We start from the raw sequence: 22,584 nt of genomic DNA, 5'->3' as shown, positions 1-22,584 counted from the left end.
ATAATACCCAAAAGTAACAGTATAGCTTCAGTCCCTCTCCTCGCCCCAACCTGGGCTCGAACCAGATCAACTAGTCTATATTTTTTCAGAAGAAAAATAAATAAATTGACAATTGGTCTGGGTGCCGTGAATAAATGAGAATAAATGCACACATCGATGACAGCCACCCTCGAAGCATCGTTACCCATCGCGCCACAAAAGGGGAACAACTACTTCAAGGTCTCAGAGCAAGTGWCGTCACCGATTGAAATGCTATTAGCGCGCACCACCRCTAACTAGCTAGCCATTTCACATCGGTTACACAAAAATGATTCCATCTTCATTAACATTCTGCATTCACGTTGTTGTACATGAAATGTTATAATCAAAGTAGCTAACACGTGACCTGGAATGAGCCAGTGATCATAGGCCTACAATCCAGTCTACCACAGTGTTGAGTTGGCCTGGGCCTTAGTACACTTGCTTGAATGGAGGAAAACATATTTTTAGGTCTAGTGAAGACCTGCAAAAGGGGGTAAACTTGTGTGTGTTTTCATGCCAGCACTGCCTGTGAAACAGATGTTACTTTTCAACCACCCCCAGAAATTCTTTGCCTTATTCCGTTATTGATCAGTATTGGTGAGGGTAAATAGGCTATATGGATGTAGGCAGTGGGTAATTTAGAGCAGTAAAAATGTTAAGTCATTTAGCAGACATTCTTATAGAGAGCAACGTACAGTAAGTAGTGAGTGCATACATTGTTGTACTGGTGCCCCATTGGAATCAATCTCACAACCCTGTTGTTGCAAGCACCATGCGCTACCAACTGAGCTACACAGGGCATAATATACAGTGGGGAGAACAAGTATTTGACACACTGCCGATTTTTCAGGTTTTCCTACTTACAAAGCATGTAGAGGTCTGTAATTTTTTATCATAGGTACACTTCAACTGTGAGAGACGGAATCTAAAACAAAAATCCAGAAAATCACATTGTATGATTTTTAAGTAATTAATTTGCATTTTATTGCATGACATAAGTATTTGATCACCTACCAACCAGTAAGAATTCCGGCTCTCACAGACCTGTTAGTTTTTCTTAAGAAACCCTCCTGTTCTCCACTCATTACCTGTATTAACTGCACCTGTTTGAACTCGTTACCTGTATAAAAGACACCTGTCCACACACTCAATCAAACAGACTCCAACCTCTCTACAATGGCCAAGACCAGAGAGCTGTGTAAGGACATCAGGGAAAAAATTGTAGACCTGCACTTGGCTGGGATGGGCTACAGGACAATAGGCAAGCAGCTTGGTGAGAAGGCAACAACTGTTGGCGCAATTATTAGAAAATGGAAGAAGTTCAAGATGATGGTCAATCACCCTCGGTCTGGGGCTCCATGCAAGATCTCACCTCGTGGGGCATCAATGATCATGAGGAAGGTGAGGGATCAGCCCAGAACTACACGGCAGGACCTGGTCAATGACCTGAAGAGAGCTGGGACCACAGTCTCAAAGAAAACCATTAGTAACACACTATGCCGTCATGGATTAAAATCCTGCAGCGCACGCAAGGTCCCCCTGCTCAAGCCAGCGCATGTCCAGGCCCGTCTGAAGTTTGCCAATGACCATCTGGATGATCCAGAGGAGGAATGGGAGAAGGTCATGTGGTCTGATGAGACAAAAATAGAGCTTTTTGGTCTAAACTCCACTCGCTGTGTTTGGAGGAAGAAAAAGGATGAGTACAACCCCAAGAACACCATCCCAACCGTGAAGCATGGAGGTGAAAACATCATTCTTTGGGGATGCTTTTCTGCAAAGGGGACAGGACGACTGCACCATATTGAGGGGAGGATGGATGGGGCCATGTATCGCGAGATCTTGGCCAACAACCTCCTTCCCTCAGTAAGAGCATTGAAGATGGGTCGTGGCTGGGTCTTCCAGCACGACAACGACCCGAAACACACAGCAAGGGCAACTAAGGAGTGGCTCCGTAAGAAGCATCTCAAGGTTCTGGAGTGGTCTAGCCAGTCTCCGGACCTGAACCCAATAGAAAATCTTTGGAGGGAGCTGAAAGTCCGTATTGCCCAGCGACAGCCCCGAAACCTGAAGGATCTGGAGAAGGTCTGTATGGAGGAGTGGGCCCTGCTGCAGTGTGTGCAAACCTGGTCAAGAACTACAGGAAACGTATGATCTCTGTAATTGCAAACAAAGGTTTCTGTACCAAATATTAAGTTCTGCTTTTCTGATGTATCAAATACTTATGTCATGCAATAAAATGCAAATGAATTACTTAAAAGTCATATAATGTGATTTTCTGGATTATGATAAAAAATTACAGACCTCTACATGCTTTGTAAGTAGGAAAACCTGCAAAATCGGCAGTGTATCAAATACTTCTTCTCCCCACTGTATGAGACTGTAATATACAGTATCAAAAGATTATCCTATCAGAATTACAATAATTTCTTTACCCTATTAAAATATATGCAGACTCTAAAAGTATGTTGAAAATAGCACAACACAATCAGTATATTCTTCCTTTTGTAGTTGGATGTGAGAGTTTGTGTTATATACATAGCCTATGTTGAGAATTAATGGGGTCCTATGGTAATACAATCAATGCCTATATAATTCCAAATCGACTTTTCAAAAGTGTTAGGTTGTACTTTTTTAACGGAATGTCCCTTTTATATATCATTAGAGCTGACATGTGGTCAGTATTCCTTCTGTATCTTACCATAAATACAATTGTTAAGGGTGTAAAGCCTGATCCTAGGTCGGTTGTCTTTAAGGCCAATCCGTTCACAATTTTTCGTTACCGTGCAGAAATATGTGYTAACAACCAATCATATGAACCACATAACAAATTGTGAGCCAATCGCTGAACTCCACTGAGAGTTGTGTGATTTTCGCGCCGGCAGGTAGTGTGTATTTTTTTCCAGTGATCGTCTGTCATCGGATCTGAGGGAAACCTGTTCTATCCAAAATAGTTAGCTAGCTACCAAGTCATTACTTCAGATTAACACTACACTATTATCCAGGTAGGTAGCTAGAGACAATTTTGTATTATTTAACACATGTTTGTAGTTAAAAATGTTAGCTTGCTAGTTTGAATTTCGCACTGTTGACTAACTTTTACGGCTAACGTTAAACAGCTAAGTTAACTGTAACAGTAGCTATCTAGCTAGCTGTAATGTTAGCTAGCATGTTAGCTCTTGTCGGTTTTGCTTTTGCCAAGGCAGAATTGTAATATCCCGAACTCAATATGCTTGATCATATCCTAAAACTGTTGTTTCTTCTAATCGCCAACCTGTTTAGCCAAAGTTCCTGAATCCAACCCTCATCTACCTTTGTGAAGTGAACTCTACAATAACGTTAACATTACTGCCTGACCAGAAATATGGAAGTGCAACACTCTGATGAATCAAGCCATGACAGGTAAGTTAGGCTAGCTACCGGTAGCTAAACATGACAGTCATAGGTATCACAAATATAGAAAGAACCAGCTAGCTAGATAATTATGCAGACTTATTGCGTTAGGTAGATAGTGTGATTGTTTTTGACTTGTGTTGGCTTTGTTCATTACTACTTTTATTTGCAGTCTTGAGGAGATGGAGGACATCTCAGACTCTGGCAGTGACTTTGAAGTCCAGCTGAAGGCCATGAAGCGGAGAAAACAGACCACTGCACTACTAGGACCTCGGGTCTGTAATGTTTTTTTTCTTCTCTCACACACACACACACGCACACACACACACACCACACCACACCACAGGAGGTTGGTGGCACCTTAATTGGGAATTACAGGCTTGTGGTAATGGCTGTAGGGGAATGAGTGGAATGGTATCAAATTAGGGATGGGTGTGGGTAATCAAGTTCTGGAACTGACTTCAAAAATTGATCTTTAACCAGAGATCACATTTTGTTCAAATACTGTAAAACTATTTGGTCGAAATGTTGTCTTCAAGACAAAGTTAATGTGCTTTGACTAGTGTTCAATTTGTACATGTGCATTTGCGGAACACAACAAAAAAGAAACCAAGCCAAGCATCACAAAATTCTGCTCCCTAAAGGTCCTTTCCACTTCATGTCTCACTCACTCAATTGCGTTTCCACCGCTCCCTCTACACAGGAGTGCTGAGTGCACCTACAGAAATAAATGACCATAAAAATGTATCTAACTGATGGGATACACAAGCTACATTCCTTGCCAAATGACTTCAGTTTTATCACAAATTCAAAATGGACTGGTTAACTGAAGTAGGGAAATATGTGTTCCAACAAAGTTTTGGAATAATTGCGTAATTTTTGTTTAGGGTTCTTTCCGGATGTCACTAGCTACACAGCCACAAAGWCAACATTGGCTATTAGAGGTCGACCGATTATGATTTTTCAACACCGATACCGATTTATTGGAGGACCAAAAAAAGCCGATACTGATTAATCGGCTGATTTATTTATTTGTATACAATACTGAATGAACACTTTTATTTTAACTTAATATAATACATCAATAAAATCAATTTAGCCTCAAATAAAAAATGAAACATGTTCAATTTGGTTTAAATAATGCAAAAACAAAGTGTTGGAGAAGAAAGTAAAAGTGCAATATGTGCCATGTAAAAAAGCTAACGTTTAAGTTCCTTGCTCAGAACATGAGAACATATGAAAGCTGGTGGTTCCTTTTAACATGAGTCTTCAATATTCCCAGGTAAGAAATTTTAGGTTGTAGTTATTATAGGACTATTTCGCTCTATACCATTTGTATTTCATATACCTTTGACTATTGGATGTTCTTATAGGCACTTTAGTATTGCCAGTGTAACAGTATAGCTACCGTCCCTCTCCTCGCCCCTACCTGGGCTCGAACTAGGAACACATCAACAACAGCCACCCTCGAAGCATTGTTATCCATCGCTCCACAAAAGCCGCAGCCCTTGCAGAGCAAGGGGAACAACTACTTCAAGGTCTCAGAGCGAGTGACGTCACCGTTTGAAACGCTATTAGCACGCACCACGCTAACTAGCTCGCCATTTCACATCGGTTACACCAGCCTAATCTCGGGAGTTGATAGGCTTGAAGTCATAAACAGCTTGAAGCACAGCGAAGAGCTGCTGGCAAACGCACGAAAGTGCTGTTTGAATGAATGCTTACGAGCCTGCTGCTGCCTACCACCGCTCAGTCAGACTGCTCTATCAAATATCAAATCATAGACTTAATTATAACTTAATAACACACAGAAATACGAGCCTTAGGTCATATGGTCAAATCCGGAAACTATCATTTCGAAAACAAAACGTTTATTCTTTCAGTGAAATACGGAACCGTTCCGTATTTTATCTAACGGGTGGTTTCCCTAAGTCTAAATATTGCTGTTACCTTGCACAACCTTCAATGTTATGACATAATTATGTACAATTCAGGCAAATTAATTACAGTCTTTGTTAGGAATAAATGGTCTTCACACAGTTCGCAACGAGCCAGGCGGCCCAAACTGCTGCATATACCCTGACTGCTTGCACGGAATGCAAGAGAAGTGACACAATTTCCCTAGTTAAAAGAAATTCATGTTAGCAGGAAATATTAACTAAATATGCACGTTTAAAAAATATGTACTTGTGTATTGATTTTAAAGAAAGGCATTAATGTTTATGGTTAGGTACACATTGGTGCAACGACAGTGCTTTTTTCACGAATGCGCTTGTTAAATCATCACCCGTTTGGCGAAGTAGGCTGTTATTCGATGAGAAATTAACAGGCACAGCATCGATTATATGCAACGCAGGACAAGCTAGATAAACTAGTAATATCATCAACCATGTGTAGTTAACTAGTGAATATGTTAAGATTGATTGTTTTTTTATAAGATAAATTTAATGCTAGCTAGCAACTTACCTTGACTTCTTGCTGCACTCGCGTAACAGGTAGTCAGCCTGCCATGCAGGCTCCTCGTGGAGTGCAATGTAATCAGCCACGATCGGTGTCAAAAAATGCTGATTACCGATTGTTATGAAAACTTGAAATCGGCCCTAATTAATCGGCCATTCCGACTAATCGGTCGACCTCTAGTCCATACCCCAACCAGAAGCCATGGATTACAGGCAACATTTGCACTGAGCTAAAGGGTAGAGCTGCCGCTTTCAAGGTGCGGGACTCTAACCCGGAAGCTTACAAGAAATCCTGCTATGCCCTGCGACGAACCATCAAACAGGCAAAGCGTCAATACAGGGCTAAGATTGAATCATACTACACCGGCTCCGACGCTCGTYTTATGTGGCAGGGCTTGCAAACTATTACAGACTACAAAGGGAAGCAAAGCTGCGAGCTGCCCAGTCACACGAGCCTACCAGACGAGCTAAATCACTTCTATGCTCGCTTCAAGGCAAGCAACACTGAGGCATGCATGAGAGCATCAGCTGTTCCGGACCACTGTGTGATCACGCTCTTCGTAGCCGACGTGAGTAAGACCTTTAAACAGGTCAACATACACAAGGCTGCGGGGCCAGACGGATTACCAGGACGTGTGCTCCGGGCATGTGCTGACCAACTGGCAGRTGTYTYCAMTGACATTTTCAACATGTCCCTGATTGAGTGTAATACCAACATGTTTCAAGCAGACCACCATAGTCCCTGTGCCCAAGAACACAAAGGCAACCTGTCTAAATGACTACAGGCCCGTAGCACTCACACCCGTAGCTATGAAGTGCTTTGAAAGGTTGGTAATGGCTCACATCAACACCATTATCCCAGAAACCCTAGACCCACTCCAATTTGCATACCGCCCAAACCGATCCATAGATGATGCCATCTTTATTGCACTCCACACTGCCCTTTCCCATCTGGACAAAAGGAACACTTTTGTGAGAATGCTATTCATTGACTACAGCTCAGCGTTCAACACCATAGTACCCTCAAAGCTCATCACTAATCAAGAGGATAGAGTTGTGGTCGGATTTACCAAATGGAGGGCGAGAGAGAGCTTTGTACACGTCTCTGTGTGTGGAGTACAGGTGATCTAGAATTGTTTTCCCTCTGGTTGCACATTTAACATGTTGATCGAAATTTGGTAGAACTGATTTAAGTTTCCCTGCATTAAAGTCTCTGGCCACAAGGAGCGCCGCCTCTGGGTGAGTGGTTTCCTGTTTGCTTATTGCCTTATACAGCTGACTGAGTGCGGTCTTAGTGCCAGCATCTGTCTGTGGTGGTAAATAAACAGCCACGAAAAGTATAGCTGAAAACTCTCTAGGCAAGTAGTGTGGCCTGCAATTTATCACAATATACTCTACTTCAGGCGAGCAAAATCTAGAGACTTCCTTAGATTTCGTGCACCAGCTGTTGTTTACAAATATGAACAGACCACCCCCTCTCGTCTTACCGGAGTGTGCTGTTCTAACTTTCCGGTGCAGCGTATATCCCGCTAGCTGAATATCCATGTCGTCATATTGACTATAAATACACCAGGATATCAGCTCCAAGTGATTTTAATTTATGAAATCTGTTCCCAAGTATTCCCACACATAATAGAGAGATGTGTTTGTATAGAAATCTAAGCAAGGTTTGAAATTATTATGTTTTAGTCAAACATTATATCTGTTTGGGCTCCTTGAGTCAATTTGCACTCTACACATTTTCCGTTGTTATGTTACCCCCTCGATCAACTGCTAAAAAAATCGTCCCGTGGCTGAATCTAGTTGATGATCCCTGGCCTAGGCTATTACCCCTAAACATAGACATTTTCCACACTGAAAATATGCAAAAACATTAGTTTGATAAAGATAAAGAGCGTATTTTCATCAGAATCATTAAGCCTAGGCCTACTCACAAAACAGATTGTCTTGGCCATAATTCATCCCCATGCAGTGTTCAATTTAGAATTGTTCATCCATTTAGAAAATTCCAAGGAACAGGCATAATAAACTCAATCAAATGTAGATAAATGTGCAAATATTTKTTTCAATTATATATATTTTTTGCCATTTTTCTCCCCAATTGGTAGTTACGGCCTTGTCCCATTGCTGCAATTCCCGTACGGACTCAGGATAGGCGAAGGTCGAGAGCCATGCATCCTCAGAAACACGACCCTGCCAAGCCGCACTGTTTCTTGACACACTGCTCGCTTAACCCGGAAGCCAGCTGCACCAATGTGTCGGAGGAAACACTGTACAACTGCCGACCGTGTCAGCGTCCATGCGCCCGGCTCACCACAGGAGTCGCTAGAGTGCGATGTGACAAGGACATCCCGGCCGGCCAAACCCTCCCCTAACACGAACAATGCTGGGCCAATTGTGCACCGCCTCATGGGTCTCCCGGTCGCGGCCGGCTGCGACACAGCCCGGGATCGAACCCGGGTCTGTAGTGACGCTTCAAGTGCCTTGGACCGCTGCACCAATCGGGAGGCCCTTAAAAGTAGCTTTTTATAGCTTCCTTTTTTTTTGGAGTAGCATACTCTGGGGAAAAAGAAAAAAAAATCATGTGTGTACTCGAACAGTCAAAAAAGGTCAAATGCCCATCCCTATATAAAATACATCAAACACATGGGTTCCATTCCATTCGCTCCTTTCCAGCCATTAGCCTACACTGACACACACACAGATTCAGACATAGCCACCAGTATGAAAGTTAAGCAGGTGCCATTATTTTTTCTCAACGAAGACATAGCTAACCCACTCACTGTAACATCTGTTTGTTTAGATGTTATAGAGCTACATAAACTGTTTTGGGGGGAGCACTAACACTATTCATAGAATTACATTAATTCACTCACAATAGCCTTTTGAACCCTTTGTTTTTTCTCTTTTATCCCCAGCCACCCAAGAGACCTAGGCGTAAAGCTGCATCCCAGGCCAGCCCAAATCCCAGCACCACCTCCACCCCACCAGCCCGTTCCCCTCAGCCACCGCAGCCTTCCCCGGGGAGAACTAGGCAGCTCKGCTCCCCCAGGCGAGAGAGAGAGAGGAGGGGGAACCAGGGCATGAGCGCTGGGGATATGTATGAGGCTGTGAGGTCTGGAAAGAGTGCTATGGTGGTGAGAGAGGGAGTGAGGTATTGGTGTGGGGGGAGAAAAAAAGAGAATAGGTAGTGGGGAAATGAAGCCTTTACAGCCCACAATGGGGGTGATTATCATGCACTGCCAGTAGCTGACAGATCTGACCCTACTAAGGCCCTTTGATGTAGAGGTAGGAGAGCTGCCATTGGGTCACATAGTCAATGATTGACAGCTCATGGTTGTCCCACCCACTGTTGGGCTCTGAAACTCCAGTTCCCCAGTCTCTTGAGGGTTAGGGAGTAAAAGTGTGTTGAAAAGAGTTCCCTATTATATAGGAGCACAATAGAGATTGTTTTCAGCCTTCAGCACTCTCACATAGATGGATAAGTTTACTCAACTCAATGAGTACAAATTGCAGCCTAGTAGTACTGTAGAATAGTAGCTCTGCTCTAGGGCTGACCCCAATAAGTCGACTAGTCGATTGTTTGGTCGTTAGACCGTTTTAGTCGAACAGTAACGTGTGCGTGCGTGCGTGCGTGCGTGCATGTGGCTGCGGGAGCACCAGGAGGAGCTGTCCTCCATGATGAATGCTATATACATACACACACACACATATATATATATATATATGGGGCGGCAGGTAGCCTAGTGGTTAGAGCGTTGGACTAGGCCGTCATTGAAAATAAGAATTTGTTCTTAACTGACTTGCCTAGGTAAATAAATAAAGAAAAAAGAAAAATATATACTACCGTTCAAAAGTTTGGAGTATCTTAGAAATGTCCTTGTTTTTTAAAGGAAAGCAACAAAAAAAAGTCCATTAAAATAATATCAAATTGGTCAGAAATACAGTGTAGACATTGTTAATGTTGTAAATGACTATTGTAGCTGGAAACAAGAGATTTTTTATGGAATATCTACATAGGCGTACAGAGGCCCATTATCAGCAACCGTCACTCATGTGTTCCAATGACAAGTTGTGTTAGCTAATCCAAGTTTATCATTTTAAAAGGCTAATTGATCATTAGAAAACCCTTTTGCAATTATGTCAGCACAGGTGAAAACTGTTGTGCTGATTAAAGAAGCAATACAACTGGCCTTTAGACTAGTTGAGTATATGGAGCATCGGCATTTGTGGGTTTGATTACAGGCTCAAAATGGCCAGAAACGAAGAACTTTCTTCTGAAACTCATCAGTCTATCCTTGTTCTGAGAAATGAAGGCTATTCCATGCGAGAAATTGCCAAGAAACTGAAGATCTCATACAACGCGGTGTACTACTCCCTTCACAGAGCAGCGCAAACTGACTAACCAGAATAGAAAGAGGTGTGTGAGGCCCCGATGCACAACTGAGCAAGAGGACAAGTACATTAGAGTGTCTGCAATGATTTTATTTGTTGGCTTTATGTAGGCAATTTTTACATAGTTGACAATGGCAATAGAAGTTACTTTTAGGTTTGTATCATTTAGATTTGGATATAATTTTTATTAACCACAGTGATTTTGAGATATGAAGACGTTATTATAAGTTAAAGGAAACTGTCACGAAAATGTGCATATGAAAAACATAACTGGCACACAGATCGATAGAACTGGTAAGATAAATTGTCATTCAACATGAAAAAGGTTGCCGACTCCTCGTGTACCCTATTACCGGCATCTTCAGGAGAGTAATGGCAGAATCTGTGAAAGCCAGCAGGAGAGAGAGGAGAATAGCTGGGTCAGGTTAAGGTTTTTTTCTTCTGGTTATCAAGATCTCTTGCGCCCTCTTGAGGCATTTGTCTTATTACATCAACCGTTAAGCTCAATGCATACAGTTGATTTGATTAAAACACATAGGGTGTGTCTGTATGCGGAAAAATACACATTTAAAAGACTGGGCGGGAGAAGATGACAGACAGAAAATATGGTTAGAGGTTAAAGGGGAAAGGGATGACAGTGTATATACCCATTTCTGTTTAGGGAATGATAATATAAAAAGAAGGGAGGAGGGCATTAACTGGTAAGAAAGGAGTAACTGTAATCGCCACATAATGATGACAGTTTTGACTTTGTATGCTGCTCTCCCCTCATTGGCTGTGGCCTCCCTGTCAATCTCCAGGCGGTGGTGGACGAATGGCTAGACAGCTACAAGCAGGATCGGGAGGCGGGCCTACTGGAGCTCATCAACTTCGTCGTTCAGTGCTGTGGCTGCAAAGGTTAGGGGTTGCAAGGGTGTCTGAGAGACGGAGAGGGCAGGGGGTGATTGGGGCCAGGGGTCACTGGATTTTCTTTTAACCTGACCCCCAAAATAGCCATTGATTAGCTTTCTGTCTATTGATTTCTGGGCCGGCTCACAATGCAAGGACCAGCGTCAAGCGGCCTGCCATTTCAGTGTATACTTACACTAGTCTATGGATGGATAAAAGACTCTGATAAAGAAAGTTATGTGGGATGGAGATTTAAAACACATAATGTATTTAGCACTGTGTGTCACATCCAATTTTTTGTTCATTAACAAATATTACTTTGTGTTAGCATTTCATGTTTAGAGAAAATGAACTGCTTGTATGCTATTGTAAAGTGGTTGTACTATTGTAAAGTGGTTGTTCCACTGGATTTCATAAGGTGAATGCACCAATTTGTAAGTCGCTCTGGATAAGAGCGTCTGCTAAATGACTTAAATGTAAATGTAAATGTAGGGCCTGGTGATGTCAGCTTTGATCCTCTTCACCGGGGTTGTGTTCATTAGGATGCAATGGAAAACGTTTAAAAATGTTTTGCAACACAAAATGAAAATGAGCTTTTCTTAACGGATAAGTCCAGGTAGTCGTTTTCGCACGTTTCTTGTCTAATGAACACAACCCTCTTCCTTAGGTGTGGTGAGCAGAGAGATGTTTGACGGCATGCAGAACGCTGAGATCATCAGCACACTGACCAAAGATTTCAATGAGGTGAGAGAGCGGGGACGCCTTTTGGCATTGAACTTTAGATTTTTTTTAAATTGTGTTTTACACTTATCTCTTCGCGGCTCATGTAAAGTGCCCTGGGTTTGAGAAAAGCTTTATATGAATGATAATATCATTATTATTTCGTTGGAACAATGTTATTCAATTATATTTCCCACAGCTAATTTACACAACATTGAGCCCAAAACTAAGGAGATATTTTTATCCCACATATCTCCTGTTCTCCTCCCCAACACAGGATTCTGTGAACTACCCCCTGTGCTCCCCTGGCCCCCAGTGGCGTAAGTTCCGGGCTGGCGTGTGTGAGTTTGTGCAGGTGCTGGTGCGCTCCTGCCAGAACAGCCTTCTGTACGACGAGTACCTCTTCTCTGCCCTGCTGGCCCTGCTCACCGGCCTGTCTGACTCCCAGGTTAGGGCCTTCAGACACACCAGCACCCTCATCGGTGAGACACGGGACAGCCACCGCATATTGACCACAGTAGTGTTTTTGTTGAGGCCCAGCACACACTCATTGGTTCAATGTATTTACCAGCGAGGTGTGCTCTGTCTGTCTGTCTGTGTGTTCATGTCTGTCTGTGTGCATGACCATATTTTGAGGCATATGTCTGGCCCTGTGTGTCCATTCCTGTATGTAACTGTGTCCCCTCCCACTAGCGATGAAGCTGATGACTGGTATAGTGGAGGTAGCAGTGATAGTGTTTGCCCAGATTAAGACCACCCAGAGACGGTACGACGTGGAGAGGAGCAAGAGTGCCGAACACAGAGCCTCAGAGAGGCTGGAGGAACTACAGGCCACCATCAGCGAGGTAACGCGCGCACACACACCCTGATTCGGCTCATCTTCAGCACATCCCTACACATTCTGTTCAGTCTCTCGTGTGTGTGTGTGTGTGTGTGTGTGTAGCTGCGGGAGCACCAGGAGGAGCTGTCCTCCATGATGAATGCTACGTTTCGGGGTGTGTTTGTGCACCGCTACCGGGACCGCGTAGCTGAGATCAGGGCCGTGTGTATCGAGGAGATGGGCGTGTGGCTCCGAGAAAACCCTGGAGACTTCCTCAACGACGGATATCTCAAGTACCTGGGCTGGACCCTGCACGACAAGGTGGGCAGGCAGACAGACGCCCAACTACTGTTGTCACGTTAGCAACATTTTACTAATGATACAATAACAGGCCAAGTATCACGATACCAAGGAGTAAAAAAAAAACAGTGGCCTAGCGCCCTGTTCACCCCGTCCCCCAGACGCTTGTTCCCATTTTCGAAACGTTAAGCGCATGTGCTACACAAAAAACCTGCCACTGATAATCACACTTCTACTCAATACAACACGTTCAATTTAACTTCAAACTGTTCACTTTCTAATAGAGTACTGCATAGAATCGCTAATTTGCTGATATTTGCAAAGGACTAGATGTCATTTGGCTGGAGGAATGGGAGGAAGGAATATACATGCATAATGATCTGCATGTCATTGTGTCAGTAAGGGGAAAACATTGCATGAAACCTCTCTCATAAAACTCTCATGAAACACACTACCTCCCTCACACACTCTGTCTGTCTCCCTCTCTCATAAACACACACACCACTTTCTCCCAACAAACATACACACTGCAAATAGAATGTAAGTAGCACCAGAAAGAGATATATTTTTGATATAGTTCGCCTTATATGACTATTGTCGTGTCTTTGGCTATGCCGGATTAATTGATATGACATACTATTCTATAAAATAATTTCTCCGTAATTAATATTACCTGATTGAACTAATCATGTAAATGTAATTAACTAGAGGGACACCACGAAAGAATATTTATAGAGCTCTTATCTTCCGAATAAACTCTTAAAGACCTAGTAATATTTTACATCAATAGCAGTCAACAATAATCGTCATCTTACTTCAGTCTCATATTCTGAAAGTTGTAAATTCTTGGTTATCTTCACGAACCCTGGCTAACAAGTTGAATCAGCAATACAAAATTGGGTTTAATTATTTATTTACTAAATACCTAACTAAATAACACAGAATTACATATACACAGAATAAATCATACCTTGATTACAAATTACGTCATAAAGGAAAACGTCCCTAGCGGCCGGAACGGATATGACAGCTTGTTACACAAAAGAAAAGGGTCTGGGTTTGAGTGAAAGAGCGGGAAGACTGAGGAACAAAGGGCGAAGCTGTGGTATCGTAAATACAATATCTTATGCATTCTAAATTACCGCCCATTTGGAAAAGGAAAATGCAATAAATATTTACTCTGAGCTTTGCTTCGGTAGGTTGGTGGTAGATGGAAGGCCGTGTTGCCCAACCGGGTCCTTTGTCCTTTGAAGAATGTCTCTGCTGCTGCTGCTGAGTGGTAGACTGGATACTCTGTCTGTCCTAATTTACRTTTGCAGCTGCAGTTGCTAACAACGTCTAGGAGGTATCACTTCTATAGTGAATAAGAGTTCAAAGTTCATACCATTCGCAACCAAAGCTCATGCTGAGGTTGGCTTAGTTCTGTAGTTGACATGTTATCTGAACCATTCTGACATTAGACCGTCGTCCTCACATCCTCGGAACAGGAGTTTACATTTTTGTCAATGGCTTATATAGTGGAGGGAGAGGGGTGTGTCTGAAAAGTTTATAACCCATGTCTCTTCACAGGCTCGGGCCACTGGTTGAGCAGAGCCCTAAACTTATGAAAACCCAAATCTCTCATTTGGAAGCTAAAATTACATTTCATCTCTTCACAAATAATTTCATATTCAAACATTTGAATTAAACAACAATTCCATGTGAATCCGATACCTCTGATGTGCAGACTTTCCACAGTAGAGTTTGTCATTCTATCGTTGATGAGAATGTGCCAGATGACAACCGAACTGACATAATATACCTTAAGTACCACCGCATATGTTCACTTGGTCGGATTACCAGAATATAGTTCATTTCCCCCCAACTTCTGATGTTCCCAGAATCTCTATGTTAACCAAAGGGGCTTTCTAATGTCACATCAGTAGAGTAGGGAGAGGAAAGGGGGGGAAGAGGTATTTATGACTGTCATAAACCTACCCTCCAGGCCAACGTCATGACACTATAGTTAGCCTTGTTTTTATGAATTTGTTTAACCTTTATTTAACTAAGCAAGTCAGTTAAGAACAAATTCTTATTTACAATGACGGCCTACACCGGCCAAACCCAGACGGCGCTGGGCCAATTGTGCACCTCCCTATGGGACTCCCAATCACGGCCGGTTGTGATACAGCCTGGAATCGTAATGACTTCTCAAGCACCGAGGTACAGTGCCTTAGACCGTTGCGCCACTCGGGAGCCCTTATCTGACTATAGTGAGTTCTATATGAATATAGTTAGTCCCTATATGAATATGTTTAGCTCCTATATGAATATGGTTAGCTCCTATATGACTATAGTTAGCCCAATACGACTATAGTTAAGCCCAATATGACCATAGTTAGGCCCTATATGACCATAGTTATGCCCTATATGACCATAGTTAGGCCCTATATGACCATAGTTAGGCCCTATATGACCATAGTTAGGCCCTATATGACCATAGTTAGCCCTATATGACCATAGTTAGCCCTATATGACTAGAGTTAGGCCCTATATGACTAGAGTTAGCCCTATANTAGGCCCTATATGACCATAGTTAGCCCTATATGACCATAGTTAGCCCTATATGACTAGAGTTAGGCCCTATATGACTAGAGTTAGCCCTATATGAATCCTACCTTTCAACATCTCATGAGTAGCAGACCCTTCTCCTTTCTTCCTGTGCCAAGCTGCAAGCATGCCTGTCGCAAATCTGTTTTTTCTTTCTGGCACTGCTGCGTGATAGTGAACTTGCAACGCCTATCAGACTGGCCTGTGCTCTATATGGTTATGCCAGGGAATAAATTAATACAATGTATCAACTTTGCTAGCTCTGCTTGCGGGCTCCAATATATCAAATGTTACAACAGAAGACCGACCAGGGTCTACATCCCCCATCGCCATCACGGCTAAAATTATATTTTAAAAACTGATGAAAGAATAGATGCACAAGAAGAGTAGACAGAGAAAAGCAGGTGAGTGATGGCTGGAAGGGGAAGCAGGTGAGTGATGGCTGGAAGGGGATGCGGCTGGCTGATAACAGCTGCTGCATGTGAGATGTGCATGAAAGTAAAGTGGACATTATTAGACAGGTGCATACAAGAGACTAGTTTCTCGTTGCTTAAAATAATTTAAGCTGAACTTATAAACAATTGACTTTATAAGCATTTTATAACAAGCGCCAGCGGGTTCTATAGATCAGTAGGGCCGAAAAAGTTGGTAGTATCATATGAAATGTTACTATGGTATTCTAAAATGTTGGTATAAGTATCATGAACTTTTGGTAAGCAATAATACCGCGGTACACTACACGCAACAGAGGCACACAAGCGGTGATATTTTCCCAGTCTAAATAGTCTATTAGCCACAAACATTCTATCTAGTTGAATATCTTAAAACTTTGCTTTGAAAGACGACAATGATATTGAAAGTAATTGAAAGTAAACAGTGCAAGAATGTGTTGCATGTGGTGTGAGACTTCTCTTCCCCCACAGCAAGGCTCAGTGCGTCTGCAGTGTGTGCGGGCCCTGCAGGGCCTCTACAAGGAGAAGGACTTAATTGGACGCCTTGAGCTTTTCACCAGCAGGTTTAAGGTAGGTCTCCCTCTGCATCTTGTTATCTGGTCTCTCCATCTTGCTCTCGCTTTCTCTATCTCTTTCTGTTTCTTTCTCTATTTCTCTCTCGCTCTTTGTTTCTCTCGTTCTTTCTCTCTCTCCCTTTGTTTTTGTCAGTCTCCCACAGTTTTTTCTGTCCTTCAGTGTCATCTTTCAATGTGTCCGTCCTTAGGTGGGCACCAATTAGGATGTAGCACAACTCCCATGTTAAAAAGCTCTCCACCATCACTAAGCATGTGTGTGTGTGTGTGCACCCTCGCATTTTGGACACTCACAATACAGGATGCAGGTTACGTCACCATATCAACTATACCTCTAAACAATAGCCATTTCCGGTGGTATATTCACCCTCTGTCCCACTTTGTGGTAACCATTTGTGGTAGGGTTGTCATGATTCCAGTATCACGATGCTACGATACCAGATATCCCATGCAAAAAAATAGTAAAAGATGGCGCCGGAGAACAAGGCTGACGTTTTACGTATTCCTAACCAATTGTTTTGTGTTTTGTGTTTGTTTTTTTGCGTTGTTTGTAACTTATTTTTTTACTTATTTTGTACTTAATGTTGCTGCTACCGTCTCTTATGACTGAAAATAACTTCTGGGCATCAGAACTGGGACTACTCACTACGGACTGGCAGAATCCTTTTTTTCTTTTAACGAGCACGACGTGAATGATATACTGCTTCCCCGGGAACAGACCCAGATCCCCGTCAGAACCAGATCCCCACAAATGCACATTTGTGGCCAGCTGGAGGTCATTTTGCAGGGCTCTGGCAGTGCTCCTCCTGCTCAAAGGCGGAGGTAGCGGTCCTGCTGCTGGGTTGTTGCCCTCCTATGGCCTCCTCCACGTCTCCTGATATACTGGCCTGTCTCCTGGTAGCGCCTCCATGCTCTGAACACTACGCTGACAGACACAGCAAACCTTCTTGCCACAGCTCGCATTGATGTGCCATCCTGGATGAGCTGCACTACCTGAGCCACTTGTGTGGGTTGTAGACTCCGTCTCATGCTACCACTTGAGTGAGAGCACCGCCAGCATTCAAAAGTGACCAAAACATCAGCCAGGAAGCATAGGAATGCAACTTTTCAGGGAAGTTAGGAACCAATATACACAGGCAGTTAGGAAAGCTAAGGCTAGCTTTTTCAAACAGAAATTTGCGTTCTGTAGCACAATCTCCCAAAAGTTCTGGGACACTGTAAGGTCTATGGAGAATAAGAGCACCTCCTCCCAGCTGCCCACTGCACTGAGGCTAGGAAACATTGTCACCACTGATAAACCTACGATAATCGAGAATTTTAAGAAGCATTTTTCTACGGCTGGGCTAGACAATCTGGACCCTTTCTTTCTAAAATTTTCCGCTGCAATTGTTGCAACCCCTATTACTAGCCTGTTCAACCTCTCTTTCGTATCGTCTGAGATCCCTAAAGATTGGAAAGCTGCGGCGGTCATCCCCCTCTTCAAAGGGGGAGACACTCTAGACCCAAACTGTTACAGACCTATATTTATCCTACCCTGCCTTTCTAAAGTCTTCAAAAGCCAAACAGATCACCGACCATTTTGAATCCCACCGTACCTTCTCCACTGTGCAATCTGGTTTCCGAGCTGGTCATGGGTGCACCTCAGCCATGCTCAAGGTCCTGAACGATATCATAACCGCCATCGATAAAAGACAATACTGTGCAGCCGTCTTCATCGACCTGGACAAGGCTTTCGACTCTGTCAATCACCGCATTCTTATCGGCAGACTTAACAGCCTTGGTTTATCAAATGACTGCCTCGCCTGGTTCACCAACTACTTCTCAGATAGAGTGCAGTGTGTCAAATCGGAAGGGCTGTTGTTCGGACTTCTGGCAGTCTCTATAGGGGTGCCCCAGGGTTCAGTTCTCGGGCAGACTCTTTTCTCAGTACACATCAATGATGTCGCTCTTGCTGCTGGTGATTCTCTGATCCACCTCTACGCAGACGACACCATTCTGTATACTTCTGGCCCTTCTTTGGACACTGTGTTAACAAACCTCCAGATGAGCTTCAATGCCATACAACACTCCTTCCGTGGCCTCCAACTGCTCTTAAAGGCAAGTAAAACTAATTGCATGTTCTTCAACCAATCACTTCCCACACCCACCTGCCCGTCCAGCATCACTACTCTGGAGTGATGTTCTGACTTAGAATATGTAGACAACTACAAATACCTAGGTGTCTGGTTAGACTGTAAACTCTCCTTCCAGACTCACATTAAGCATCTCCAATCCAAAATTAAATCTAGAGTTGGCTTCCTATTTTGCAACAAAGCATCCTTCACTCATGCTGCCAAACATATCCTCGTAAAACTGACTATACTACCGATCCTTGACTTCGGCGATGTCATTTACAAAATAGCCTCCAACACTCTACTCAGCAAATTGGATGTAGGCTATCACAGTGCCATCCGTTTTGTCACCAAAACCCCATATACTACCCATCACTGTGACCTGTATGCTCTCGTTGGCTGGCCCTCGCTTCCAAACCCACTAGCTCCAGGTCATCCAAAAGTCTTTGCTAGGTAAAGCCCCGCCTTATCTCAGCTCACTGGTCACCATAGCAGCACACACCCTCAGCACGTGTGCCTTACCTCCTTAATCTTACTACATTTGCACACACTGTATATAGATTTTTCTATTGTCAAATCAAATTTTATTTGTCACATACACATGGTTAGCAGATGTTAATGCGAGTGTAGCGAAATGCTTGTGCTTCTAGTTCCGAACATATGCACGTATATGAACCAAACAAGTAATCTAACCTAACAATTCCACAACTACTACTTTATACACACAAGTGTAAAGGGATAAAGAATATGTACATAAAGATATATGAATGAGTGATGGTACAGAACGGCATAGGCAAGATGCAAGTAGATGGTATATGGTACAGTCTATACCATATGGATGAGTAATGTAGGGTATGTAAAACATAAAGTGCATAGTTTAAAGTGGCTAGTGATAACATGTATTACATAAAGATGGCAAGATGCAGTGGATGATATACAGTACAGTATATCCTATACAGTATGAGATGAGTAATGTAGGGTATGTAAACATTATATTAAGTGGCATTATTTAAAGTGGCTAGTGATACATTTTTACATAATTTCCATCAATTCCCATTATTAAAGTGACTGGAGTTGAGTCAGTATGTTGGCAGCGGCCACTTAAGTGTTAGTGGTGGCTGTTTAACAGTCTGATGGCCTTGGATAGAGAGCGTTTTTCAGTCTCTGGTTCCCTCGCTTCTGCACTGTCTACCGCTGTACTTTGTTCTAGCCGTGCTTTGGCTCTCTGCGGATGATAGCGGGGGGTGAACAGTTGGTCATGTGGGTCGGTTGGTTGTTGTCTGTTTGTTGAGCATCTCTTTATGTGGCTTCCATTTGTGCAATCGGGTGGTGTCAGGTGTCCTGGAGGGGCAGGTAGTTTGCTTGGCCCCCGGTGTATGCGTTGTGCAGACTACTACCTCTTGGGAGCCTTACGTTCGTGTGGGCCGAGGCAGTATGCGTACAGCGGTGGTTGGTGGTTCTTTTCCGGAATGTGTCGCTGTGGTGGGCGGTCGGCGATACGGCCCGACAGGATGCTCTCGACTTGCATCTGTAGAAATTTTGTGAGTTGCTTTTGGTGACAAGCCAACTTTTCTTCAGCCCCGAAGGTTGAAGAGGCGCGTGCTGCGCCTCTTCAACAACGCTGTCTGTGTGGGTGGACCAATTTAGTTTCTCCGTGATGTGTACACCCGAGGAACTTTAAACTTTTTCCCCACTTCTCCACCTACTGTCCCGTCGATGGTGGATAGGGGGGTGCTCCCTCTGCTGTTTCCTGAAGTCCACAATCATCTCCTTTGTTTTGTTGACGTGAGTGTGAGGTTATTTTCTGACACCACACTCCGAGGGCCCTCACCTCCTCCTGTAGGCCGTCCGTCTGTTGTTGGTAATCAAGCCTACCACTGTAGTGTGTCCTGCAAACTTGAATGATTGAGTTGGAGGCTGCATGACTCCCGCAGTCTGGGTGAACAGGGAGTACAGGAGAGGCTCAGACACGCACCCTTGTGGGGCCCAGTTTGAGGACAGCGGGTGGAGATGTTGTTCCCTACCCTCACCATGGAGGGCGGCCGTCAGAGTCAGGACCGTTTGCACGGGGGCGGTCGAGACCCAGGGTCTCGAGCTTGATGAGAGTTTTGAGGGTACTATGTTTGTTAAATGCTGAGCTGTAGTCGATGAACAGCAATTCTCACATAGGTATTCCACTTTTGTCCAGATGGGTTAGGCAGTGTGCAGTGTGGTTTGCGATTGCATCGTTGTGACCTATTGGGTCGGTAAGCAAATTGGAGTGGTTCTAGGGTGTCAGGTAGGGTGGACGGTGATATGGTCTTGACTATGTCTTCAACAGCACTTATGATGCACGGAGTGAGTGCTTACGGGGCGGTAGTCGTTTAGCTGCAGTTACTTATTCTTTCTTGGAACAAGGAACAATGGTGGTCTTGAAGCATGTGGGAACAGCAGACCGGGATAAAGGATTGATTGAATATGTCCTTAAACACACCGAGCCAGCTGGTCCTGCCGCATGCCTCTGAGGATCGCGCTGGGATGCCGTCTGGGGCTGCAGCCTGCGAGGGTTAACACGTTTTAAATGTTTTAACTTCACCTGGCTGCAGTGAAGGCAGCCCGCAAGGTTTTTGGGTAAGCGGGCCGTGTCAGTGGCACTGTATTGTCCTTCAAAGCGAGCAAAAAAAAGTATTGTAAGTCTGTCTGGGGAGCAAGACATCCTGGTCCGCGACGGGGCTGGTTTTCTTTTTGAATCCGTGATTGACTGTCAGAACCCTGCCACATACCTCTTGTGTCTGAGCTGTTTTGAATTGCGAAACTCTACTTTGTCTCTATACTGGGACCTTAGCTTTGTTTGATTGGCCTTGCGGAGGGAATAGCTACACTGTTTGTAATTCGGTCATGTTTCTGGGTCACCTTCCCTGGTTAAAAGCAGTGGCTTCGCCGCTTCAGTTTCACGCGAATTGCTGGCCATCAATCCACGGTTTTCTGGTTTGGGAATGTTTTAATCGTTGCTGTGGGTCAACGAACAATCATCAATGCACTTTTCCAATGAACTCGCTCACCCGAATCACAATATCGTCAATGTGTTGTTGACGCAATGCGGAACATATCCCAATCCACGTGATCAAAGCAGTCTTGAAGCGTGGAATCAGATTGGTCGGACCAGCGTTTAACAGACCTGATCGCGGGAGCTTGCTGTTTTATGTTTCTGTTTGTAGGCTGGAAGCAATAAAATGGAGTCGTGGTCAGCTTTTCCGAAAGGAGGGCGGGGAGGGCCTTATAGCGTCGCAAAGTTAGTATAAACAATGATCCAAGGTTTTACCAGCCCTGTAGCACAATCGATATGCTGATAGAATTTAGGGAGTTTTATTTTCAGATTTAGCCTTGTTAAATCCCCAGCTTACGATGAATGCAGCCTCAGGGTGTGTGGTTTCCAGTTTACAAAGAGTCAGATAAAGTTCGTTCAGGGCCATCGCATGTGTCTGCTTGGGGGGAATATATAGGGCTGTGATTATAATCGAAGAGAATTCCTTGGTAGATTAATGCGGTCGACATTTGATTGTGAGGAATCCTAAATCTGGTGAACAGAATGACTTGAGTTCCTGTATGTTGTTATGAATCACACCACGTCTTGTTGATCATAAGGCATACACCCCCGCCCCTCTTCTTACCAGAAAGATGTTTGTTTCTGTCGCGCGCATGCGTGAAGAAACCGCTGGCTGCACCGACTCCGTTAGCGTCTCTCGAGTGAGCCATGTTTCCGTGAAGCAAGAACGTTACATCCCTGATGTCTCTCTGGAATGTTACCAGTGCTCGGATTTCATCAACCTTATTGTCAAGAGACTGGAACATTGGCGAGTAGTATGCTAGGGAGTGGAGCGCAATGTG

General features: G+C 43.8%; 1 protein-coding gene across 1 annotated transcript in view; it reads left to right on the top strand.

The window, feature by feature from the left end:
- The first annotated feature begins 3,593 nt into the window (after positions 1-3,593).
- LOC111965520 (cohesin subunit SA-2-like) overlaps positions 3,594-22,584 on the top strand; it is a 39,856-nt gene continuing 20,865 nt past the window's right edge. Inside the window, exons 1-8 of the mRNA XM_070444270.1 lie at positions 3,594-3,686; positions 8,789-9,007; positions 11,066-11,162; positions 11,821-11,897; positions 12,151-12,355; positions 12,567-12,718; positions 12,817-13,014; positions 16,506-16,604. Coding sequence (XP_070300371.1) covers positions 3,594-3,686; positions 8,789-9,007; positions 11,066-11,162; positions 11,821-11,897; positions 12,151-12,355; positions 12,567-12,718; positions 12,817-13,014; positions 16,506-16,604 — 1,140 coding nt within the window. The remainder of the gene's footprint in view (positions 3,687-8,788; positions 9,008-11,065; positions 11,163-11,820; positions 11,898-12,150; positions 12,356-12,566; positions 12,719-12,816; positions 13,015-16,505; positions 16,605-22,584) is intronic.

Source organism: Salvelinus sp. IW2-2015, linkage group LG6.2 (genome assembly GCF_002910315.2).
Source record: "Salvelinus sp. IW2-2015 linkage group LG6.2, ASM291031v2, whole genome shotgun sequence".
In the NCBI taxonomy this organism is placed as follows: domain Eukaryota; kingdom Metazoa; phylum Chordata; class Actinopteri; order Salmoniformes; family Salmonidae; genus Salvelinus; species Salvelinus sp. IW2-2015.
This window is presented reverse-complemented; position numbering and strand designations above follow the sequence as displayed.